This window comes from Ailuropoda melanoleuca, chromosome 2 (genome assembly GCF_002007445.2).
Source record: "Ailuropoda melanoleuca isolate Jingjing chromosome 2, ASM200744v2, whole genome shotgun sequence".
NCBI classification, from domain to species: Eukaryota; Metazoa; Chordata; class Mammalia; order Carnivora; family Ursidae; genus Ailuropoda; species Ailuropoda melanoleuca.
The window spans coordinates 52,994,025-53,021,257 of NC_048219.1; the positions used below are offsets into that span (position 1 = coordinate 52,994,025).

The 27,233-nt window shown below is 33.9% G+C and overlaps 1 protein-coding gene across 20 annotated transcripts in view; it reads left to right on the top strand.

Moving 5' to 3' along the window:
* The window catches only part of ADGRL2 (adhesion G protein-coupled receptor L2), a 609,194-nt gene that overhangs the window by 435,324 nt on the left and 146,637 nt on the right, over nt 1-27,233 (top strand). For all 20 annotated transcript variants that reach the window (XM_034653754.1, XM_034653755.1, XM_034653756.1 and 17 more), the window contains one exon: nt 21,725-21,897. In XM_034653754.1, the coding sequence (XP_034509645.1) occupies nt 21,825-21,897 (73 nt within the window). In that variant the 5' untranslated portion in view covers nt 21,725-21,824. The remainder of the gene's footprint in view (nt 1-21,724; nt 21,898-27,233) is intronic.

Genomic DNA, 27,233 nt, shown 5'->3' on the forward strand with positions numbered 1-27,233 from the left:
AATTGATTTTTAATAACTTAAGAGTGTTCCTAAAAAATTAGAACAAGAACTCTTTAGAACAATACTAAATTGAACAGCCTTTAGTACAACCTTTGCTTAAGTATTCGAAGAATATTGAGAATCTTACAGATTACGTACACTAATAGTCTATATTGCCTTTTAATCTGGGAAAATCAAGAACATTACCAAGAAGGTTGCAATTAAATCACCGCAATGTTAACGTTTAATTGAAAATAAATTAAAATACAGGCTTAATTTGTTAGCTTGCTTTATTAAAATTGATTTTTTCTGTTTATGAAAAATAAATCACTATTTATAAAATTGATATTTTCAAATGTTTTTGTACTTAACACTTCTTCAGTATTTTGTATATTTCTTTATGATATTTTTGATATTTCCTCTAATAGAATTTTTTCATCCTATTTCTGAATTGATGGCTGAGAGCCTTATTTCTTTTTTAAAAAAATTAAATCACATTTTTTTTCATTTGACTTCCAAGTAACATGCTGTTTGACCTCTGAGAAGGAGCAAGGTACAAATTTAGTGATTAGTATCAATGTATAAGTGTTTTATTTAATGTGGAATCATGTGGTGGTGGTCTTCAGATTGTTTCCATATGACTGACTATATTGAGCCAATTAAAAAAGGATATTTCCCATACTTAATGTTTGGCATTATTTAACTCCTATAAAATATTCCTTTACTGTTTGGTCTGATAATCCTTCATTCATCATGATATATGAGTGACTTTTTTATACTTGTCTATTTTTGTTCAATCTACAAAAGAAAAACTTTAGTCCATGTACTTTTTTCTCAAAGAAAATATAGAAAATTTTTATTGAAGCATCTTAAATGACAGTTTGAGAAATGTATATATTTTGCCATTTTATAATTCATGTTATGGATTAAATGATTTTAAAAGAAAAGACAGTTTGTCTATAAAGATGGATTTCTGTGGGCAACTACGTAGTACAATTGATGCCTTTGATTGGCCTGCTATCCTCTTTGTTTTATTCATATTTGCTTCAACCAAAATATGATAAGGCAAACATATGTTTAGGTTGTTGGCCAAGGATTCAGCATTGTCTTGTTCTCATTTTTGGCTGAAGATTAGGGTGTCTGTTCTCTAAACTTAAAACTTATTAATTATGTCTAAGACCTAAGTATGTATAAATTTTCTCTCCTTACTCTTTTAGAACCTAAAAGTTAGATAAAATTGTAATTTTACTATTTTAATTTGTTGACATTAAATTTTTTGCATAAAAAAGATTCAAAGTGAAAGATAGACAACCCTGTATAAGGGTAGGTGTTTAGATAAGGAACTATATATAACACGTATGAATAATTCAAGTAGCTAGAAAGTTAAACTAAAGATATTAGGAAGGATTCCAGGAAACAATATATAATTTTGACTAAACAGTTAAAATTTTCAGTAATGCTGCTTATTTTGGACAGAGTCTACAACTATACCATTCAGAATTTCTAAAGCTCCGCTTCCCTATTTGAAAATTAATTCCTTACTTATTAAATTGACTTTTTAATGCTGAGTATTCATTAAAGCTTTAATATTTTACATCATTTTAACATATAATCAAAAGTTGTGGAAATTGAAGTGTTTAATATCCAGGTTAAAGTGTTTCAAAATCACCTGTCATGGTGGTATAGAAACCGCTTTAAAGGTAAGACTTAAGTCCATTTTTTTTTATTGTTGCAAGATTTGTGAATAGATTGAAAAATATTTTAATGAACAAGTCAGTGCAAATTAAAAACTCCCTATCTTTAGTCGTAAGCTTCCTTTATATGGACTTGGAGTTTTATTGATTTTACGCAACAGATAAATAATTGAATGATAAATCTAGAAAGCACAGTTTTTGGTTTAATATATGTAAATATTACAAATTTTAAAAAATTGAAAATTCTTAATTTTAAATATGGTAGTCAGAATTTTATTTTTGTCTTTCAGAATAATAGTGCATTTGGTGTACTTAGCTGTTTAGGTGAAAGGCAGATTTTTCATCTTTGGAATTGTATTCAAGACTGTATTAGTCTAGGGTCGCCTGGGTGGCTCAGTCCTTAAGCGTCTGCCTTCGGCTCAGGGCGTGATCCTGGCGTTCTGGGATGGAGCCCCGCATCCNCCTGGGTGGCTCAGTCCTTAAGCGTCTGCCTTCGGCTCAGGGCGTGATCCTGGCGTTCTGGGATCGAGCCCCGCATCGGTNTCAGGGCGTGATCCTGGCGTTCTGGGATGGAGCCCCGCATCGGTTCCTCCACTGGGAGCCTGCTTCTTCTTCTCCCACTCCCCCTGCTTGTGTTCCCTCTCTCGCTGGCTGTCTCTCAATCTCTGTCAAATAAATAAATAAAATCTTTAAAAAAAAAAAAGATTGTATTAGTCTAATTAAAACTCCTTAAGCCAACTTTTCATTTATAGGGACATTTATAGTTTAGAGCTAAGATCATAAAGGTAAATTTGATAAAGTAAATCTTAATTTTTGGTGGCTTAAATTTTGTCACTCTTCTATGTTGTGCAATTTATAGTTTTCTCAAGGCCAGAGGTGATTACCAAGCCAGAGCGATTAAATTATTGCCACTATGCTACTTCTCACTCCCAATTTTGGTAAATTAAATTGTATTAAGATGCACAGTCCTAGAGATTTCTTACTATATAAAAGAATTCTTTCGAGAGTCCAATAAAGTCAAATCCAAATTATCTTTTGAACAATTTCATATGTGTGTACATTCTTCTAAAGTACATTATGCTTCTGTAGTTCAGAGCAGTCATTCTTGACAATGTTGCATGTGTATAAGTGACAGATGAGGACTTGGATTTACTTTAATAATTCACAGTATTTATAATGCTTTGGATTTTACTTTCAAGATGTTATTTTTGGTTTCCAGCAATGCCACAGAGGTTATTATGGCAGCACATGTGGTTTTAAAAATGTGAGAACTTCTAGTACTGAGTTTGCCAAAATTGCCAGATCAAAAGTATGCATTTTCTTGAATTGGTCTTAAAGTCTGTGTTTTAAAATATTGATTGTGTTTTATCCTGTACAAGAACAGTTTTATATATAAGTGTATTTCATCTAGTTATCCATTAACTTCTGGGCTTTAATTTTATTCATTTTGTATCAACAGCCATTTATTAAGGCGCTGCCTAGAAAAATGTGCTGTGTAAGGACTGCTCTGTAAGAGTTACTTACAATCTCCTGAGAGAAACAGACATTTCCACAAATAATTATAATATAAGGCATACTATAGTGACTTGCCAAACTGAAGTGTAAAGGACAGACTGAGGAATATAGGGTAGGTGGGGTGAACTCAAAACGAGTAGTATGGAAAAAAGAGACTCCATATAGGTAGACCTGAAGGCAGAGGATGATTTCAGCAGATGCAGGTTTTTTGAGAGGCGGACAGGTCAGAGGTAAAGGCACTGGAAACAAAGGAAGAAATACGGTACCTTCAGGAGAATGTGTATGGAAGGTATGAATCACACAGCAAATGGAAGGAGATGAAAATGAGGTGTTAGTTTGGGACATGATTATAAAGAGCCTACTCCACTAAAATTAGACTACATTTGGGCCATAAAAAGTGTTAATATTTTTGATTGAGAACGTGTCATATTTTTAATTGCTAACTCTCAAGATGGTGTAAGCAATGAACTAGAGCAGAGAAATAATGGAAGAAATAGAACCTGAGAAGATGTGGATGACAGTCCAGGTGTGAGGCAATGACTATAGACAGATGGGAAGACTTTTGTAATGATGGAATAGAATTTGGTAATTGAATGTGGCGTAGAGAGCTAGGAATCAAACATAGGTTCAAAACGTCATTCATTCCTGCCATTAGCTTGCTTGAAAGCAAGGAAAGGAATGAGTCCATTTTTCTGCCCATACTTTGAGGTGCATGCATTATGCCTAAATAATACCAGTGGTCCAAAAAATTGCTTCAAGGTGAAATGCACATTTTTAATGTTATATTTGTGAAAAAAATAATTTTTTTTAAAAGATTTTATTTATTTATTCAACAGAGATAGAGACAGCCAGCGAGAGAGGGAACACAAGCAGGGGGAGTGGGAGAGGAAGAAGCAGGCTCATAGCAGAGGAGCCTGATGTGGGGCTCGATCCCATAACGCCGGGATCACGCCCTGAGCCGAAGGCAGACGCTTAACCGCTGTGCCACCCAGGCGCCCCGAAAAAAATAATTTTGCTTCCTTTACAAATGTTCCTAAAAATATTCTTGAGTATATACCTATATATGTTTTAAATTATATTCATGTTTCTTTAAGTGCTGATTAAGTGAACAATTTTATTATGTGGATTTGAGGCTATAAGGTTTAGGTTTTTGGTTTATTTGTATTTCATGTGAAGTTTCTTCTAAGGTAATCAAGACTTATAAAGGTCAGCTGTTAAAATCTGATTAGAGAGAAATCTTTTATTTTGTGCAACAATACTTTGGGCTTTGTTAAGGGCCATTTTATTAACATTCTTAACAGTCGCTTCACAAACTGATATTCTTAGGTTTCCTTAGATGCAAGCCTTGTCCCTTTTGGAAAGTTTTAGGAGTTTCTGTGCCCTCAAAGGTCTTTTTTGGTAATTCATTACAATTTATTGTGGTTTTCTCTTTTGTTATCATAAACTTACATATTTATTCTGTTGGTTCCTAAAAATTTGTTAGCTACATCTTATTCATTATTAAGGATAATGAAATTATTTCCTCGATAGTTTTTCAATTCTTTAGACCCAGTAATAACTTTTAGGTTTTATAGCTGGTTAATTATGGGTGACAAGGCTGAACAACAACCACGAGCACCTATCAGCACCTATCATCAGTTATTAACTCAGAGTAGGCTCTCAATATATTTTTGAATAAATAGCTGTCGTTTATGATAATAAAGATCACAATAAATTAGACTAGAACCTAACCAGTTTCAGATTCCTCTCATGGATCTAAGAATGATAATAGTAATAATACAAGAGTTAGTACTGATTTTTTAGTGGTAATCTGAAAGTATTCTTATTTCCATATAATAGAGAAAAATTGTGTGATGCAGTTATCAGAGTTTAATAGAGCTTCATACATGGAAAGCTCTCAGTAAATGCTTATTATTATCATTATTGATGTGAATTAAATTTGGTTCACATATTTAAGTGGCTCCTGTTGTTTGGCATCCATTTTCACTCTTTAGATTTGTTCTGTTTTTTTACTCATTTTTGTTGGGAGACTCTCTCTTCCTCCTTTTTTAGTTCTGCTCAGAGTTTTCTATTTTTGTCGGTGTCTTCTTTAGGTGGTAAATCAGTGATTGGCCTGATTTGTCTTTATCAAAATTGATGCTCTGATACTGAAAACAAGAAATGTTGATGTCTACCCACCCACCTGAAAACATCTGCTTCCACTTTTACTGTGTGATTAAATAAAAAAAATCAATAATTTTCCTCATTTTACTATAATCTGATATCTGATTGAATTACCATATGGAAAACATGCAAGTAGGATTCTTTTTTGTAGTTCTTCTCCCTGACCTACAATCACAGTTTCAAAATCCCTGCCCCCAAATCATCGCAAAGATTAGGATCCTCCCATGTATTAACAGTTTTAAAAGGAAGGCAGTGGCAGTAGAGGCTACTTGTCAGAACTGTGTCCTGGTATGAAGGTTGTCTTCTTTTTTCTGCTGGTTGATCAGTTATGCTGAAGATAGATTTACATAAGGTAATCAACATGAAATAAAGGGAGGTTAACTAAATGTGGGCATTGATACTGTAGTGTGAATTTTGGTTTTTTAGTTAGTAAAGAAAACCATAAAAAATAATACAAGTGTTTAAAAAGATATTTTAGTGGTCATGAGATAAAATATATAAAGAAAAATTGTGACAAAATATTTTAACAAATCCATGTTGTAACCATCTAGGCATTTAGCAAACTGTGAAAAAATAGTATTTAATATTGCATATAAGTTTCTAGTAAGAGTAACCTTAATCTTAGCTTTAGAAACGTTTTCTGGTATGTAAGGAGTCATTCTTCCATAATTCCTTTCCTCAGTGGGTATCACAGGTGGATAATTTTTATCTTTTAACTGTGAAATGATAGTTTTTCTGGAGGGTGGTGGTAGTGGATGTTTACCTTCCAAGATGTCTTCTAGTGACTAACACCAGATTCCGATTAAAATCTCATTGTGTTCTTTCATTTACAGAAAACTAAATTGCATTATATGAAACTGAATAACTATGGTTTGATTTAAAGTACTAATAAATTCTAAAGTTGCACATTGTGGCTGTAGGGTTTCAAGATTTTAATTTAGTGAAATGCCAGAACAATTTCTTGTTTTTAGTGTGATGAGTATTATGTGAGAAGTGCATCTTCCCAAATGAGGACGGACACATATATTATACAATTTACAGAGTCTAATTATTAAAACCTGTTAACTTTCATATTTAATATTCAGATATCTTTCTGCAAACAAGCTGCTTAGATTTATTATCAATGCTTGATTCATATATTAAAGTTGATTAAATTGGCAATGCTAGTCTGAGGAAAGGTGGAAAGTTAGGATTTCGAAGTAGCTATGTTTTTTCAACAGCCTCAGCAAAACATAAATACCAAAAAAAAAAAAAAACTTCAATGCCACATGCTTTATAGGCCGTATCAGATACCTTAATTCCAAAGTAAGGCTGAAGTGTAATACCCATTGTGAAATTTACTGTCTTTTCATTTAGAGGTGCAGTATAAACCCTCAAATTGGCATTGAATTGGAGTGTTAATTGTCAGTCTCATAATTTAGGGGGAGAGAAGAGGTGTGGATTTTGATTTTTCCATTCTTTGTTCTGAATGGTGATAAAAGTGTGTTGTACCCATGTGTTGCCCTCTATTTAAAAACTTTCACTTTTAAGAGAACGTTTACCAAAAAACCAAAAAATTATACTGATGGAAATAATATTTTCTCCAAATCCTAAATATTGCCGGGCAAATGTGTAGATGTGGAAGCCTACCTTGTCAAAAAGTTTTGCAAGAAAAAATTTTTCTTGTATTTCTAGTGTACTTTGAAAATTTTTAAATATATCCAGTCTTATTTTTATTTAAAAGCAGATTTATCAGGCATTTTTAGTATAATTTCATCTAGTTTCATATTTTGTAATACTTGAAAAATTTTTAAATGATTTAAAATATTTAAAATTACAGATTGTTTTCATAGGTTCTATTACATTTTCAAGTATTTTATTTTATTTAAAGATTTATTTATTTTAGAGAGTGAAAAGAAAGCAGGGGGGAGAGGGAGAGCGAGAGAGTCTCAAGCAGACTCTGTGCTGATTGCAGAGCCAGACACAGGGCTCCATCCCAGGACCCTGAGATCATGATCTGAGCTGAAACCAAGAGTCAGATACTTAATCTAGGCACCCCAGATTTTCAAGTATTTTAAGGAAAAACTTCCATTAGGGGATTATTTTACTGGAGTTTGGTTTTGGTTAGAGCTGAGTTGTAGGTTTAGTTTCCCCATTAATTGTGATCTTCCTGCTTCACTTTTATAATAAGGAGGCTCAGTTTATTTGGCTTCTGTAAGTGATAAAAATGATAAAGTAATATGCCAAACAATGGTAAATTAAGCTTTCTGAAAAACATTCATTTTTTATTTTGTCTTTTAAATAGGCATTCTCAATATTTAATTAAACATTTAATTAAAAATAGTCTTGTGTCGGGGCACCTGGGTGGCACAGCGGTTAAGCGTCTGCCTTCAGCTCAGGGCGTGATCCCGGCGTTGCGGGATCGAGCCCCATATCAGGTTCCTCTGCTATGAGCCTGCTTCTTCCTCTCCCACTCCCGCTGCTTGTGTTCCCTCTCTCGCTGGCTGTCTCTATCTCTGTCAAATAAATAAATAAAATCTTTAAAAAAAAAAAGATTTAAAAANATATTTAATTAAAAATAGTCTTGTGTAGGAAGAAAAATCCCTGAAAAACCCTATTCTAGGGGATCTTACATTTGTTTCTACTTTTAAAGTATTATGTTTGTTTCACACGTTAGTTTCTGGATTCCGTTCACTTTTCTTTATCCTTTCTACCATTCATGGTCTTGTCTTTGCATCTGCAGTTTAGTTTATTCATTCACAGCTTTCTCCTTTCTTCCCTATTTTCCTTTCTTTCTGTCAGAACCATTTGTTAGGTGCTATTTGCCAAGCATTATGCAAGGCTGCCTAACACTGAGATTATAGACGTGAAAGCCATGGGTTCTGTTTTCAGTTAGCTTACAATAATTTGAGATGATATTTTAGATACTTTGTGATGTGTAGTACACTGTGCTATGGACACAAATAGTAGTGCTGTTTTGGTGTGTGTGGTAAGGTTCAGGGGGAGGAGGGAGTTAGATAGTTTAGTGACAGGCCTAAACTGAGTACTGGAAAAAGAACAGTAGTTGGCCAAGGAACAAGTAGCAGAGGGAATTCCAGGCAGAAGGAACATCGTGAGTATGCCAAGAAAGGTACAGAGGTGAGGGTAACCCTCCTTTGGTCCAAAAATTGAATCTTGCTGATTTTTAAAGTGGAAAAATAGGAAATGAATGAATGATGGTCATTCTCAAACTTAGATGTTAGCTAAAAAGCGAAATCTATTAAAAGTAATTTTCAGAAACCTGTTTAATTTATTGTGTATTCACTGTATTAATCACCAGTGTATTATGCTACATATCAGGCTCGATTAAAGCAATGGGCAAAGCTATGGTCTGTAAGGACAACTTACTTAAGTATATTAAAGTAATTTGTAGTTATTTGTGCCTTTGTCTCATTTTCTTTTTTAAATTTTTTTAAAAGATTTTATTTATTAATTTGACAGAGAGGGACAGCCAGCAAGAGAGGGAACACAAGCAGGGGGAGTGGGAGAGGAAGAAGCAGGCTTCCAGTGGAGGAACCTGATGTGGGGCTCGATCCCAGAACACCGGGATCACGCCCTGAGCTGAAGGCAGACGCCACCCAGGCGCCCCCTTTGTCTCATTTTCTTATCTTCTGCATCCCTGTATTGCTTGCAGTACCAGACTTAGTGTCTGGAACAAAGTATGTATATTGGAAATTTTTTGGTTTGGTTTGAAGAGACTAATATTGAAGAAAGATAAATATGGGAAATTTGGACGAAAGAGATTTTAAAAACAGTTTAAAAGCTCAATTGAAGAGGAGTCCTATGATAACCCAAGATCACCTACCGTACAAATGATACAGGTGATGACTAGTAATTTGTGGAAGGAGAAGTTTTTTCACCTTGAGGTGGTCAGGTTGGCTTTATGGTTTAGGTGGTTTTTAAACTTACCAAATCCATATATATTTCCTTAGGTGGGAAGGAGGGTAATGCTTTATATATGGGTATCTTGGTAAAAATCAGTTTGAAAGGCGTATTCAGAATTACTGAGCAAATAAATTTGACAGAAGCAGAGGGTTTAAATATTTTTGAAATTAGATCTATTTGGATTCTAGTCCTAGTTTTGTTTTTTGCCACTTTTTATTAAACTTTCCATTTATTACTCCTTCGGCCCCCAGTTGTAATTTCCCTGTTGTTAAAATAGAGATACTAGATTTGTTGTGATAATTGAATTACAGCAAGGTAATATACGTACTTATGGAAAATTTAAAAATCAGCAGTTGTGCGATTTGCCTTCGTCAAGTCACAACCCCAAATGTTTTCTTTGTCTTATGTATGAAGTGATCTCTGGGATTGGTTCCAGTTTTACACGTTTTTACGTTGTAGAGTGAAATGAGAAAGATTAGTCCAGTGGAGATTAGCAAGCTGAATGGAGGGTGAGGAATCACCTATGGGGTTTTTGCCCAAGTTTAGAAGGTGTTAGGGCCCTGGGAATGAAAACAGTGAGAAGGGATTAAGACATTTCAGAGAGAGTCAGAGCAACTATGAGTGAATGTGTGCCACCTTACATTGAAGTACGTTTTATATTTACAGAGCATTGGTGTATTGAAATTTACAATGAGAAATGCTACCGAGGATTTTTGGTTTTAAAAACTGTTAGAGACTGAGCTAATTTCATTTGTGTTACATATATCTGCACATGCACACTCAAATACATTTCGTTAAGTTTGGTTCAGAAAAATCTGTTACAGAAAGTGCAGGGTTTTTTTCCTTTTACCATTTCATACTAATGTATTTCTTTGTTGTAAGTCACCAGTTGAGGGATATATGTATAATTCATGCTAAATCAATATATTGGTGTAGAAGGTTTTTTAGGAGACTAATAATGGAGTAGAGGCTTCTTTAATACATATGACTACGTAAAACATTATTAATGTTAACAGCTGTTGCACTTTAATCCCCCAGAATGATTGTTTGGTACCAGCAGGAGATTTATTAAGCCTGAATTGTGTGAAATTGTGTGTGCATAAGCTGCTAGTTAGATTGTAAAAATGCTGTTGAAAACTGTTAAAAAGTTTTAGCTATAATTGGCGGAGAAGTATTAACTGTGCTAAAAGAAGTATGTGTGTATGGTTGGCCCATGCGCCTTAACCTTTTTATCATTTATCTTCTTGTATTAATGTCACTGAATTATTAATTCATGAGCTAGAGTGGGAAGGGTGAAGGCACCATTTAAATGTGTGGCAAATTTATCCTTATCGCTAGAGACATGAAAAAAAGTCATTTTGTGTTATCTGTAAAATGGAAAGGACATTTTAAAATTTCATTTACGGTAATCCACTTCACTTCCAGTAAAACACCTAGATTATTACTACCATAATATAATGCTCTTATTAAAAATTTGTAACCTTCTCCACTCTTTTGTCTTATATATAATATTGATAGAAAAGTTTAGCCTTCATGTATTTTAATGTGATACCTATTAATTGTAGCTTAGAAATGTTATTCTTATGATATGTTATAGCATGACTATTCAATTTTAAGAAACATTAGATTGTAGAAAATAAAAATATTTACTGTATTGGTAACATTCAAAATATTTTGATTGGGGAGAATCTAGATACCCTGAGTTGGAAAGCTGTAAAAATGCTTGTGTTCCAAAAGAAATGTGTGAATTTATTGTGACTTCATAATTTTTTGGAATAAGATTGGTGATTTTAGCCTTGTAGAATTTTTAGCTTTCTAGCAGAAATTCAGCAAATTAGAATTTAGCAGTTTCCTGTTGAATACAATGTAGAATTGGGATATATCCAGTGTTTCATATGCGTGAGTAGCAATGGTGACAGAAATTTCAGGAGTTTGAAGCCACTTTTACCAACAGCTATTTGAAACCATCATGCTAATGGTAGAATACCTCAGGGGTCTTGTCCAAACCTCATTACTTTTCAGTCTTCCATTACTTACTGTTTTGATTGGTTTTACATTCTCTCCTGCCAAACAGAGTAGCAAGATAGGTTACTGTGGTAATGTCCTTTATTTTCTTTTCTGGAGTTTCTCCCCAGACACTGTAGGCTGTACATATGGCTTTGTTATACACACACAGTGAAACGCTAATTTGTTTTGGTCAGTATAATGTTGCTTTGTTTTATTTTTCTCATTCCAGCATGGTTAATTTACCTTTATATTAACATTTAAATTAATTTCTTAAAATAACAGACTAAAATTGGTTTGATTATGTTGGCAGACATTGATAGCTATTGGTCATCATTACTTGACTGAACTGCATTTAGTTATCTTCATCCTGTGCCAGTTCATCTATAGCTGGGGTTGGCAAACTGTAGCTGGCTGTCTGTTTTTTTGTAGTGAAGTTTATTGGCCCACAGCCACGCTCATTCATTATTATGTATTGTCTATGGCAGGTTTCATGCTATAATGGCAGAGACTATATGGTCCTTAAAGCCTAAAATATTTACCGTTTGGTCATTTATTGAAAAAGTTTCCTGATACCTGCTTTGTAATACCAGTCTACATAGTCCCTTGTTTCTCATCTTTCCAAACATAATGGAATACTATTGATAATTTTTAACTTATGAGATTCGAAGACTCACTAGTAATTATCAGTGGTAGTTACTAAGTACAGTTTTTTGCTTTTCTTTATATACGGCCTAGTAACAAGGAATATATTTTCCTCAAAGTTTTCTGAATTGTTGAAATACTACAAAATACATTAGTCTTTTACTAAATAAGAGGGTCTTGGGGCTCCTGGGTGGCTCCGTCGGTTAAGCCACCTGACTTTAGCTAAGGTCATGCTCTCAGGGTCCTGGGATGGAGCCCCACGTTGGGCTTCCTGCTCAGTGGGAAGTCTGCTTCTCCCTCACCCTCTGCCTCTCCCTGCCATGCTCACGCTCTCAAATAAATAAAATCTTTAAAAAAAAAAGAGTCTTGGCAAGTTAATTCAAGCTTCTAGTCAGTTTTTCTCAGCTTTTTATAACCTATATATTTTTTTATTAAACATCATTCTTTTATTACCACTTGAATATTATTTGAAATTTTAATAGAGGCTATAAATTTACATTTTGAAGTTGCAAATCTTCTTTTCTAAAAACCAAATACCTCCCCCACTGCATGATTGAGTAGTTAAGAAGCACTAACACATACAACCTGATTTTAATTTTTTAATGAACTAAAGTTTATGTTTTATTTTTATTTGTTTTGTATTTAACAACCATTCAGCATAACCCAGTCCATTACTATTTCTTAATACTTAGACTACAACTTTATTTCTATTGTTAATTAAATTAATTTTCAGAAATAATTGATTTTTTTTCACAACTCAATAAAATGCTGTTGTCTTGAATTTTGCTTATAGACACAGATTTATATGGTATGGAACATAGGGTTTGAAGAAAGCAACCCTTGTCAAGGCACAAGAACTTGCTTTTTCTGGAAGAAGTCCCTGATGTCATCTTGCTTTTTGATCATGTGTAGTAGTCCCATGAAGTCAGAGTGTGAAATATGTGACCTGAGTAACTCAGGTTATTATCATTATGGCTGCCAATGTGATCATGTATAAGTAGGTTTCAAAAGATGTTTTTCTGAAATAGCAACTCCTTTAGATAAAATTTTTAGAATGTGAATTATTAGAATAATTGCTGAGAGATTTTTTGAGAGAAGGGATAAGCCCTAGTGAAACATATTGCAGTAGCCCCCAAAAATCTACTTTAAGATTACTTAAGATAGAATCAGGACCATAAATGTGTAGTTGGAATAACTGGGAAAATAATGGGATAGTAGATTTATTGTCTATTCCTATGCTCATATATAGTTGGTTGACTTGGGGACTACAGGTTTGTGAATTGTATCAACCTTCACAGTGGTAGGTTTAGGCAGGATTCCACAGTGTGCTCCTGATCTCAATTTTGGACTCTTTCTATGCAGATGATGTTAGTTGATCTAGGTACGCATCTCAAGAAAAACACAGGTCCAGAAACTGCTTTTATTTCTCTTCTCTCTCATTATTATGGTATGAAATACATTTATTACCATAGAGTTTTAGGGGAGTATAACAATTACTAATTAATGCATATTTTGGGTCTTAGTCATTTTCTTCTATTTCTATTTCTCCTGAGAAGATTATTAACTTTTTGAAGGTGGCAATGATATCTTAATCTGTATTATAATTCCTTTTGAACTAACACAGGACCAATTAATAATATATAAGGTAAAAATAATTAACAAGTAACACTACTCCCAGTACTCAATATCAGAAATATCTAGAATGTAATCACTAGTCATTGACCTAAACTGACAAACATGCAATTATAGTGTTAATATTATCTACTTTATTTTAGAAGTGAAAATTGTAAGTTTAGATGACACTATATATTTTGACATAGCTTGCAAATGAGTTGTATCATTTATTGATTACATAAGGCAATGTGCTATACTTCACAAAATTTTCTTCAGCTTCTTACTGTGTATTCATAGTAATTTTTCATATTTATTTTTAAGATCATTTGACATAGTTTACTCAGATTACCTAATTATCTCTAAGAAACCTCTGATGGTGATATTGATGATCTTATATACAACAGATCCTGGGTCATTATTATTTCATTTAGTGGTTGTATATATAGACCAAGAGGGAATCTGAATATTGATTCAGGGAATGACTAGTAACGATGATTTATGAACAAAGGATCCAGTGCAGTGAGCCAAACATAAGATTGAATCTCATGAGCAACATTGGATTTTTTTCTTTCCTGTTTGGCTGAACAATGAATGATTAGTCCATAATATTATAGATGTTAATGTGAAAACATTTTTTCCAGGACTGTTAAGATTTATTATTAATTATAATCGGAGGAAATACTTAAGTTTATTGCTTGATTTGTAAGCAACTTCTCAGGTATTTTGGCTGATAAGATTTATTAGTTTAGAATAGTTTGTTAATTTATTTTATTTTATTTTATTTTTTTTTAAGATTTTATTTATTTATTTGACAGAGATAGAGACAGCCAGCAAGAGAGGACACAAGCAGGGGGAGTGGGAGAGGAAGAAGCAGGCTCATAGCGGAGGAGCCTGATGTGGGGCTCAATCCCAGAACCCCGGGATCACGCCCTGAGCCAAAGGCAGACGCTTAACCGTTGTGCCACCCAGGCGCCCCAAGTTTGTTAATTTAAATAGCACTATAAGTGAATGAAATTAAGATAGCTTGACTGGAAATAATAAAAATTAAGTTAACATCTAACTATCATTACCTAAGGGTTGTTAGTTTTACAAATGTAAACATTTTGAAAATCAACTCATTATTCTTTTGGTATTTTGTCATTTTCACAATCCCAAAATACCTTTGTTTTACTTCCATTTCTTATTCTAAAGGGAAAGATGATAAAACAAAGTAAGTTTATCCGAGCTGCTTAATTAGTGGCAATTGTGGTTTTAGAACATGGGTTTATATCCCAGCACTGGTATTTACTTCCTGTTCTTGAACAGTATATGTATTCTCATTTTAAGGCAAAATGGAAATAATAATATATATTTCTTCAAGTTGTGAAGATTTCATGAAGTGCTATGAATAAACTATTTAGACCTAACTATGAACCAGGCAATTACAGCTTTTTATTAGGAAGGGTTATTTTTGAGGTGGAATGTAATCTCCCAAGCGTAAAGAGTTTGTCTCTTCTGTTCCTCAGTACCCACCACATAATAGATGCTCAGTAAATATTTGTTGATGAATAATGTAGTGACTAGCAGAAAGAATGGCTTTGTAATTAGCCTTGATTAGAATTCAAGCTCTGCTACTTGTTAGCTGAATAACTTCAATCATGTTACTTTTCCTCTCAGAGGGTCAGATTTCTGACCTTTATAATATTTACCTCATGAAGAATTAGTGATGTATGTCTAATATAGTGTTTTGCCCATAATAGGCACTTAGGAAATAATTTTTGGCTATAGTACCCATAATTTGTATATAACTAAAAAAAATTGCACAAGAATTCTAAACTATTAGAAAGTTAAAGGGAGGGGGCGCCTGGGTAACGCAGTCCATAGGCGGCTGCCTTCCGCTCAGGGCGTGATTCCGGCGTTCCGGGATCGAGTTCCACATCGGGCTCCTCTGCTGGGAGCCTGCTTCTTCCTCTCCCTCTCCCCCTGCTTGTGTTCCCTCTCTCACTGGCTGTCTCTCTCTGTCAAATAAATAAATAAAAAATCTTAAAAAAAAAAAAAAGAAAGTTAAAGGGAGGGGCGCCTGGGTGGCTCAGTCGTTAAGCGTCTGCCTTTGGCTCAGGGCATGATCCCAGAGTTCTGGGATCGAGCCCCATGTCAGGCTCTTCTGCTGGGAGCCTGCTTCTTCCTCTCCCACTCCCCCTGCTTGTGTTCCCTCTCTCGCTGGCTGTCTCTCTCTGTGTCAAATAAATAAAATATTTTTTTAAAAAAAAGAAAGTTAAAGGGAAACATTCAGAATGTCTTAAATTTGGAGAGGACTGTCGTTTAAAAATATCTTTCCCTTTCCCTCAAATGAAGAAAAAACTAACTTCTTATATCGTAGGTGGATTATAATTTAACAATAAATACAAAGTATTTTAAACAAATGGATTTACTTTTTTTTTTTTTTGGTAGAAAAGTTGAGGAAGCCATCAACTTTTTATGATAATGTAAGATAATATTTTGAACTGGGCATGTAACTTTTTTGTTGTTGTTGTTTTTCTTTTGAGACTTAATTTGCAAGTTTATGTTCAGTCATAAATGTCCCCTGCATTGGTTTGAAAATGACAGCAATTTGTTTTTATTTTTCAACTGGAAGGATTTTAATGAAGAGAATGACAGACTGCCTTGCACTGTGCCTCCATTGTCCACAGCTACAAGTCTCTTTTGCATGCTCAGCATGGCTGGTAGATGTTATAGCGGATTGCTGATGTAATTTTCTAGGAGCATTCCTGAACTCTTCTCTTTTCTGCTCTAAGACCTCTTCTAGAAGAATTTATTCCCTCACAGTGCAGAAGTTTCAGTAAGGGGTCAGACCAGTAATGAATGTTAAGGAGACTTTGGCATAAATAATTTAATTAAAGTACTCTGGACTTGATACCAGTGTCCACAGAAATGAAATGGAGAAAGAGGGCGGTGACTGGTGATTGGCCACGTGGTTTTTAAATCTCTATCAGCATTCCCAGCCCCAAACTATCTTTGTCAAATGAAAGAAAATAAACTGAAACACAAAAGAACGTTGAATGGAGCTAAAATAAGCCCACTGATTAGCGATAGCAAGGGTTTACTTAGACAATTTACTGAAAGAAAACTCCCAAGAGTGTCAGTGTTTTCTCCGATGTTAACAAGAAGGGGGAATTCTGGCCTGTCAGGCCCACACATAAGATATTTCTGGAAAGTGAACACCCCGAATGAGATTTAGATTGAAATGAAAGTGTAATTTATTTTTCATTTTCTAAGCCTTTGCATGGGGGCATAATGGGGTTAGTATTACCCTTTTTTGTTGTCGTTTTGTTTCTTTGGGTAATATATAGAAGAGCAGCTCTCATTTGCTAGTAAGTTCCATTTCATAATCATAATTTTACAGTGCAGATAAGATTAGAAAGACTGATTTTCTATAGACAGCCTCTTTGTCTTTCATTTAGCACTGACATACATTTAGTGCATAGAACGAAGCATTAATGTTTCCTTTTACACAACACTAGTGCATAATAACAAGGATGGGTGACTTTATTCACATGCTTAGATGGTGCTTTTCTTTCCCTGCTCTCGTGCGTTTAGTTGTTTTGGGTTTATCATCCAGTGGTCTTAATACCTCAGTGTCCATAAGTAGAACTCAAAGACAAAGCTTTGGATGTGAATCTTTATGTTGGTTTTACTACTAATAGAATATCAACCTTAGTTAACCAGTTTTAGGAAACTTTAAATTATCTTTTTCTCTTATTAGTTTGAAGCGTGGTCTAGTCTGCCTCTTTCACTGACACAAACAGGTTTTATTTTTTTCTATTTTTGCTGAACCGGCACATCACATACGAGATTAAATGTGATTTCCTGGTAATGTAACATAAATACTTGAATGCTGAAACTGATTAGTAGTATTTTCCTAATTTTGCTGACAGTTTAAAGCATGGCATGTTTTATGCAGCCAATAGATATAAGCAGGTTACTGTTTGAAAGACTATACCTAACTGTACAATTTAAGTAGTGTATAAAGCATTGAGGAGTATAAACATTGCTGAGGCATATTCCTGGAAGTCATTGTTTAGCTTTGGAAGGTTTAGTAGTAATGATGCATTAATTGACTTTTTACCTGACAGAGTAGTGGGATATTTAGATCTAAAACCTTGACAGAGGTTTGGTGGAAATAAGATTAGGATAAAATTGTTTGAGTCTTCTTATTTGAAGGATAAAAACAAGGTTGAACATTAGAAGTGGTTTGGAATTTTTAAAACCATATTATTTATAGTTTAAGTAGAAATGTTGTTATCTGATTTTATTAAGAAATGAACCGTTACTTAGCATTAAGAGGAGTTTGATCTGTGCACTGTGCCTTCATAGTCACAGTTCCTCACTAAAGTTCTTGGAAAGGGTTTTTTTAAAATCTAAGGACAAACTGGTTATTAATATGGAGAATTACTTAATGCTTTCTGTTCACTGAAAGGACATTTAATAGCTTTTTTTCCCTGATTTTATTCCTTGTTTTTGTTTTGCATCCCGAGAAGCTTTTGCTGAGCTTCATTTTGCAGGTAGTTCAAGCGTTTGAAGGAGGAGGCTGTTAGCTCGCTACGTTTATGTCTATGAGCGTCCTTTGGCTCCACTTTGATTGGGAACAGTGTTTTCCTAAGATTAGTTTCACCATGGTTGATTATTTATTCATTCTATCTTTAACTAATTGTGGTTTGTTAAGTATTTCAATTTTCATTGACTTTTTTTACTGGAAGGTTGTTTTTAATTTGTTTTTTCTTTTTGTTGTTTTTTTTTTTTTAAAGATTTTATTTATTTGACAGAGAGAGACAGCAAGAGAGGGAACACAAGCCGGGGGAGTGGGAGAGGGAGAAGCAGGCTTCCGGCCGAGCAGGGAGCCCTGATGCAGGACTTGATCCCAGGACTCCGGGATCATGACCTGAGCTGAAGGCAGACGCTTAACGACTGAGCCACCCAGGAGCCCCTTAATTTGGATAAGAGCAATAAAATCTTTTGACTTCATTTTCAAAATTCCGTTTAAAGCTTGAATTTTTGTAAATAATTTTATTTGATGTGAAAATGATTGGATATAGATTGTAGTATGAGAAAAATAAATTTGGTATTCTTTTTACTTATTGCACAGATGGACATAAGCTTTATTTGCATAAAGAAAACCATGATTTTATTACATTCCAGAACCTGTTTCTGTTTTTTAGAAATAATCATCTATACTAAGTCTCATAATTGACTACAGTGTAATTTTAATATTGTGTTTCACATTCTCAAACCTTAAAATTGTGTTTCACATTAAAATCCTTAAGAATACACTTAAATTTTACTAGAGTTAAAATCAGTTCATGAAATATCTGTCCTGGCCAAAGACCACAAAAGAGGTCTTGGTTGTGCGGTTTCCTCCTCGTTTTCCCCTTACTAGCAGAGGTTTTCCAATCTTGGCAGCTGTTTCCTAAGAAGCAGTCATCAGTCTCTGATTTCTTCCTTCCCTTTCTTCCCAAAAACAAGGACCCTTTCAAATAGCAGATGACCGAAGACAGACTGATCTTGGATTGCTTTAAGAAAGTAGAAATGTGTTCAAGAGTTGTGCATGTGGGCAGACAGCCTGTATGCATATCATTGAAATGAAAATACTCATTATAAACAGTACTTGGACAGTCAGAATTCTTCGCTTAAATCAGGAGAATTCCAGAGGCTGACTTTATTTTACGCGTACTAATTAACGTGTCTCATCCACACATTAAAATTATTCTGATTGCTTGATCAGATCATTGAACAATATGGAGGATATAAGAAGTTGTTTCTTGATTAGCCTTTCCAGTGTTATAGGTCATGAAATTATCTGACTTCTCTTTGTGCTTTATATAAAATATAAAGTTTTATATTTTTGCAGTTTCAAGGGAGGTAATTTGACACAGCAGTTGTAAACTGCAGGTTAACATTGGGTTTTGTCTTTTGAATACTCTTTGGGAGTTCAGTGTGAGAAAAGAATAGAGGTAGCCAATTCTACAAGGTTGTGTGCCATGTTTCCCCATCAGATTAATTTTTGATATATCATTCTTTTTATATTTTTGGCATTCAGGAGAGGAAGTTTGCCCTTTCCTTTGTCTTTGTCAAATTTCTTTGGGCATAGAATCATCTGAAGTGTTCTTAGAACTGGGTAACACCATTTCTGACACCCAACGTCTTCAGTAGTTTAAAAAAGAGCTAAAAAATCGAGCTGTTCTGGGTCATAGAGGGATGTATAGGGAAGCAGTTTTATCTCTTAAATTATAAGCATGATAAAACAAACTGCTTATTACGGAAATCTTGCTAGTTTCATCTGTGATTTTATGGATCTTTATATTTAAACACCAGATAATAGCTCCAGGTTAATTTTTTACATTGTTTTTGCTGTGGTTGTCGGTGAAGCAAGGTAGTGACTTTGTAGGGTGATAAGTGTTCCAAACTACTTAGAATCTGACTGCTTTTCCATTGAAATTATATCATAGTGAACTGATAATAGAATATAGTGAACTGATAATAGAATATAGTAAACTGCTAATAGAATCATATATGATACATGAAGCATGTAGTAAATGCAGAGTAGCTCAGATAATGTGAAAGAGAGAACTCCAGAGTTATCTAGGAAAATTTTTCTAAATTTTCTTTATGCTTTCGTGACAGCATCTAAGTTATATGGGTTCCTTTTTTATAGATACAGCTTCGGAATGGGAGATATTCCCCTCACTCCCCCATTTTAAGAAACTCTTTGTCTGCAACAGATTAATGATAGATTGAGAGAACTTGGTAAGAGTATTATTTAGAAGAAAATTACAGGAAGTTAATATGAAGAAACTGTTCAGATATCCCTTTAAAGGAAAATTTTGTAATTTTTCTATCGTCAAGGCTAGATCAGGAGGCTAGATGTATTTGAGAACTGTCTACATTTTACGTGTATTGCAAGACTAGTATTTACTCTGATTCCTCATGTTAACCTAGGCAGAAGTGAAACACTTCAGTAGAACCTAGCAAATAACCTGGTCTTATGTTCTAGGAACTGAGAAATACTGAGTAAGTCATGCTCCTGAAGTTTTTGTATCCTCTCCAGTTGAAGAACTGGATTCTTAAGGGCTAGTCAGAATTAGACTTGGCTCCAGGTTTTATGTTCTTTACCCCCTCCCAGTTTTTAGAAAAATAGTGTTACAACCTCAGAGATGCAATCATCATGGTCTTGGGGTTTTTATTTGGGTCTAGTGGATGGACCAACCTGCTTAAGGATATAAGTTTAGGGGTGCCTGGGTGGCACAGTCGTTAAGCGTCTGCCTTCGGCTCAGGGCGTGATCCCAGCCTTCTGGGATCTAGCCCCATGTCAGGCTCCTCAGCTGGGAGCCTGCTTCTTCCTCTCCCACTCCCCCTGCTTCTGTTCCCTCTCTCATTGGCTGTCTCTGTCATGTCAAATAAATAAATAAAAAAATCTTAAAAAAAAAAGATATAAGTTTAATCTTACTAAGTTATACTTTGCTATTAAAAAACCCCCAATATAGGAAAATCTAAAACTTAAAAATGAAGTAGTTAAGAGACCCTTTATCAAACTGCTCCCTCTATGAATAACTATAGCAATTTGATATGTAGTGTTTAAGAATGTGGTGTTTTTGGAATGCCATTATAAATTACACCCATGTTTTAAAAATTGTACATCCTTGTATAGAAAAATAAACTGCTTAATTATACCTCTAATCTGTCCTGCAAGATAACAGGGTAAAATAGTAGATAGTATTGCTGTTATCATCACTAGAAACAAACAAACAAAAAAGTATATGTTTTTATAAAATTTTTTAGAAGCAATAGATACTAAAGCTAGTAATTTGGTAAAAAGACTTATACGTGGCATAGAGAGACAGATGTATTGTTCTAGAATGACTTCCTAAGCTTTTCAAAGAAAAAAATCATTAGGGATTTATATAGCTGTTCTACGAATTCATATGTCATGGTTATCTATAAATGTTTTTTGAGCTTTGATCATTTTCTTTATATTCTTTTAAGGCCCAGATATCCAGTATGTAGAGCAGCTCCCATATTGGATGTAAAATCAAAATATATACCATTTTTTTTTTTAATACTTAGGAGATGGAGGGAGGCAGGGAGGGAGAGAGAGACTTGTTGTTATTATTTTTGCATTTTTTTGTGACGTAACAGGACCATAAGAGTAAATGATGGATTTGTTTGTTTTTCAGATATGAGGATCAATGATGCAGACTGCTGGGTTCGATGAAGCTGGGCATTTATAACTAGATTCATTAAGGAATACAAAGAAAATATTTAAAGGGATCAATAATGGTGTCTTCTGGTTGCAGAATGCGAAGTCTGTGGTTTGTCATTATAATCAGCTTCTTACCGAATACAGAAGGTAAGATGCAATTTAAATTTTATTTTTTAAATCTGGGTGAACTTAAACTATGCAAAATTCTGTATATAGAAGTGGCTAGAATGAGTTTTATTTTAAAAAGTAGCTGTTAAAAAGATTTCCCGAATGTCAAATTCTTTTTTTGGTGGTTGAATTTATTTTCATTACACACAGCTATAGTACAGAAGGAAGTGTTGTAAGTCTGAATTTATGTTTCACATAAATTTGTAAAATATTATTGTTAATAATCCCTGAGAGAAGTAAATGAAAGCTTTGCTTTGGTATATATTTTACACTTATCTACTAAATTTATTCCAGTAAAATTGAAAGCATTTCATGTCAATTTTTTCACTTCATCTTCAGTTTGTTTGCTTCTTAAGTGACGTCATAGTTTAGTTCTAAAACTCCTAAATAAAGTTTTTTTCATATCTTCTGGAAAATATTGGGGTTTTTTTTGTAGTGCTTGCTTTTGAATGTTATTTATATCTTTTTGAAGATGGACCTGATTTTTAAAGAAGTAAATACACTTTTGAAGCTTAATGAAATAATCAGAACCATCATTTATTAATTACTGTATGGATTTCTCAGTATCCGTTATTTCTTTAGTCTTACATACTGTTTCCATGTGAAAATAACACCCTTTCAGTTGCTTTTTATAGAGCAGGTCAGAAGTTAATATGGAGCTAAGATATGTTAATTTTATAGCTACTTGATAGTGGTAGTTATGTATTCAGTGTGAAACTATATTAATCTTGTAAAATCTGTGAAGAATACAAAATCTCTGAGAAATGCATGGGTTTTATTTGTCCCAATTAAGTATTCTTGAAGAAAATATTTTAAAATTTTAAAATTGGTTTTATATATATTTTCAAGTGATCCCATTTTATACCTATTAATAAAATGATAAGTGGAGGCAAAAAGGAAGCCGTGTCAGCTAAAAGAAGCTTATTATTCCAGCATCTTTGTAATAAACTTCAGTGTTAACATTTTAATTTTGCTGAAAGGGTTTTATTTGAATTGCTGTCCCAAAATTATATTTCATCATTTTCTTCTTGCCTTCCCAGTCCCCTACTTTCAATATATTGACATAACTTAATAATATAATTCAAATAAATGACAAACTTAGAAATATTTTAAAATAAGGAATTCTATATTCAGAAAGTAAATAATGTTCACTTGGATTTAAGTCAAGCTTGAAAGTTACAAATGGGTTAATATTCTATTTTTAGAAGATACTGCTCTTCGCATCAGAATTGAAAGATACATCAAATCTAACAGTAAAATGTAATATGTCTGAATGAATAGTACCATAATGATAAACAACAAGCAGAAACTGAGTTTAAGAATATGAATCTCTGGCTTGGATTGTTATGAAAATCTTGTGTATAGTCTATAATTTTGCGTCTGTTTTTTAGTGGGGGGAAACTAACTGAATTCCTGCTGTTGTGTTTGAATGTTTTTATACATTTAAAAAAGATTCCAGGTGTGGACCAATGGCTCATTAGTCCACATAATGAAAAAATTTCCAATCAAGATAGAGACCACTTTGCTGGCACAGTAGCTTAACTCAGCGGGGGGGCTAGCAAACAGACTTTTTCATGAGATACTGCAGTTTTATTTCTAGTGTCACCTGTCAGGTCAGGATTCATATCTGCTGTTAAGAGAAATTTCATTTTTTGGCACATCAGGCCAGGGGGTGTTGCTTTTGAAGCAGTTCCCTCCTACGGGTAAAAAGAACCTGGGAGGAATCCACATTGCTAGCTGTGAGAGTAGACACAGTTAATGCACACTGTTAGAATACTGATCCAGCATCATATGGTTTTGTCTTAGAAAAGTTTTACACGAAATGATAGTCCTTTATTGCCAGAAAGCAGATAATGTTCTGTGAACACCTATAGAGAAAACCAATCAAAGTTAGGTATGAGAACACAGGAAAGGAGTTATAAACTTAACCATTCAGCCATCAAGTTTCTTCAGAGCCCCTACATGATGGTTACCTTTTCAAATCTTACAGAGATGAGCATTTTTTGTATTAGTTTCTGGATTCTTACAGGTATAATTTAGATAAAATTTCCTAGGTGGTTTCTTCCTTTCTCATTTATTAAGTGACTAAATTGAGGCAAGTGCTTAGGATTCTGAAATGCACAAGGCACAGTTCCTGCTCTTGAGCTTATGGTCTTCAGGGGCAGAAACCGCAGGTACCTATTGGGCCAGGCAGGCAAAGTAACTTCGTGCAGCAGGCCAGTGAAGGTCAGCAGTCGGCAGGGTAATGCTTGCCAGAGGACCCATGATTGCCATGCCAGGATTTAGCCTGGTTTTGCCAGCCATCTGACTTTTCAGTAGAAATCAAATGTGGATTTTAAGTAATAATAGCTAATTAAGATCAAAACGAAACGAACAAGCCTGTGTATTATATTTAGTGATGGACTTGCCTTTTTCAGAGCTTTTATTTTTCCTCCTCTTTACAGTAGTGTTTCAGTTTAGTATGTTATTTTAAAGGCCAATCATAATTTTGGATTTATTGTACATCTATACATATGAGAGGTTAATTTCTACATTTGCAAGGACTTAACTTGTTTTATGGTCAGACAGACACTATAAATATGTCATGTTTTGTGTACATAGTAAAGGGCAAACTACTAAACATTTTTTTAAGTTTTTACCATGGTAAAATCTAACTATATAAAGGTTTAATTATTAGAATTAGCTTCTCTACCTTTATCTCTAACTCTGTCAACTAGTATGGAACAATCAAGACTCACCCCTTAAATATACTTGTTTTTGCAAAATAAGAACAATGTTTTATTTATTCTTAGAGTCTCTTTTCCCCTGTGTGTTTTTAAAATTGTTTAGAATTTCCAAATAAAAAATGATTATGAAAGATCAGACTTTCAAAATATTTTGTAAGTTTTTCTTAGAATTGATTTTACTCCTACAGAACTAATCTCAAGCCCTTCAAAAATCAGTTTTGTTGAGAAACTGGTGTGCTTTGATTCTTTTGGCCAATTTTTATAAGCAGAGTAACCACTGTGGAATCATGTATCAGTAAGTAGGAAAGTAAATTGAATTTTTGTGTCCTAGAGAATTAAATTATGCTATATAATGGAGCCCTGGCAAGCATAAGTCAGACAAGTGAAGGCTTGCTCAAGTGACAAGTTACAAAGAATAGTAGTTCTTCAGCAAAGTCGGTTTTAAAATGGGTTTCAGGTTGAATTCTTTATGCAGTGAGTATTTAATTAGATTCCATTAGTCAAAATTTTAGTTAATTAGTTCAAATTACGTTGTTGTTTATCCTTATTTTAGAAAATAAGTTATGCCCATATAAATGCCAGCTATGCAAGATACAGCTTTACCTATTAATTTTACGTACATCAAGAAATTTTAAGAATACTGTTGTAGAAATAATGTCTTTCCAGTTTTAAATGCACTTTTAAATTCTCTAAGCATATTTTACAATGACTTTTGTATTAATGATAACTTACTAAAAAAATGATGTTTGGCTAGAGGGTCTTTTTGCTAGTTGAGTGGCAGAAAAAAGTAGATCTAGGGGTTAAATATGAATTAAAAAAAAGTTTTAGGCATATAAATATTTCCCTCAGACTGGTCCATAATTTGGAAGGAGTAGTAGCTTTTTATCCAGGGTTAAATTTAAGAAGGATTAAAATAATGCAGACCTGTATTCATTCTTTCTCTTATTTACATACAAATATAAGAAAATGTATAAAATTTATATTCGTGTACACTGTGTCAGCATCACAAGAGCAACAGTTGTTTTTGTTTATTTCATCAGTGTGTCTAAGTGCCTAGAACAATGCCTGGCTTATAGTAAGTACTCATTTTATAACCATCACAAAAATAACCTAAATCTTTGAGAGGATAATAAACAGTTGTAATAACAGGGTGGTAAGTGCCATGATGATGATATTCACAGAAGCATTGGGATGAAGGGTAAGGGGTGGGTGGGTGGATGTCAGGAAGGGCTTCCAGCTGAAGTGATCATGATGCTTGAGCTGATTCCGTATGAGTTGAAGAAGCTATGCAAAGGTAGTAGTGAGCATGGTGGTGGAGGAAAAAAAAAATCAGTGGAGAACAGCATGGTGTGGAATAAAGTACTGCAGTGGTTCTTAAGAGCATCAGAATCACCTAGAAGGTCTGGGGTGGGGCCAAAGCATTGCATTTTTGACAGTTTAGGGGGATGACGCTGATGTCCCTCAGCATCACGCTTAACCATTGTAGTACTGTATTTGTGTGGGTGGTTGAGGTGAGGTGTAGAGATAAGTGGATGTGGATATAAGGTAACTTTTTTGAAAGTGCTTTTGAAAAGAAATTGTGATTTAATTCACTGTGATCTGGGAATAGTAACCAGTTGATTACTAGGAGTTACTATCTGTATCTTTTTATATGGCTTTTTATTCCTCTGATCAGGCTTCTTGGTCATACTTTTAGGTTCTGAAAAGGGATCCCCCCCCCCTTTTTCTCGACAGTGTATTGAGAAGGAAAAAAAATGGAAAACTTGGCTCCAGATTGTAAAAAAAACAGGACATATTTTCTGTTAAGAGTAAATGTTACATTTTCAGAGCTCCTAAACCCTTGCTTCAATTTGTCTCTTCATTGTGAAAACCTTGTTCTTTTCCTTGTTGGGAATAACTACATGGCTGTTGCTATGAAAATGCTGAATTGACTTACTGTAGGGACTTTAGATTTCCCAGTCTAGCAAAATTGACTACTTTTGTTCATTTCAGTATAATTTTGATTAGTTGAAAGCTAGGAAGTAAATTTTCAGCAAGGTTGTGGAGATTTGGCCGTATGACTCCCATTAAACTTAATGGGAGTTACAACTCCCATTAAATTAATAGGAATCATACAGTATATCTGTGTTGGTTGCATAGCAAATGTAATCTTATTTTTTAAATTCACAAATTATGTAAATTAACATTGGTTTAAAACAGTGCATTTTTTTAAATAATGATTTTATTTATATGTTTTGTGCAGTTCAATGTGATTTGACTCCTTGAGAAAGTACCCAACTATATTGCTCTTAGGACACTTTATTGTATTATATGAGTGTAATGTAATTTGATTGCAGCAGTTTTCCTCTGCATAGGTAGTGATATAATTCAGTTTTAAAAATATAAATATTAATGCCATTTACAAATTATATACTGTGGCTTCTTATCTTGTAAAAACGAAATGCGTTATTGTATTACTACCAGGATTTAAGAATAAAGTTTATTTGTTCAGAATATGACTCAAAATTGAAAAAAATAAGACTAAACTTACCAGGAGACACGAACATCTTTTAAAAAGTATGTTTACAATATACATTTGTCATCTTACGT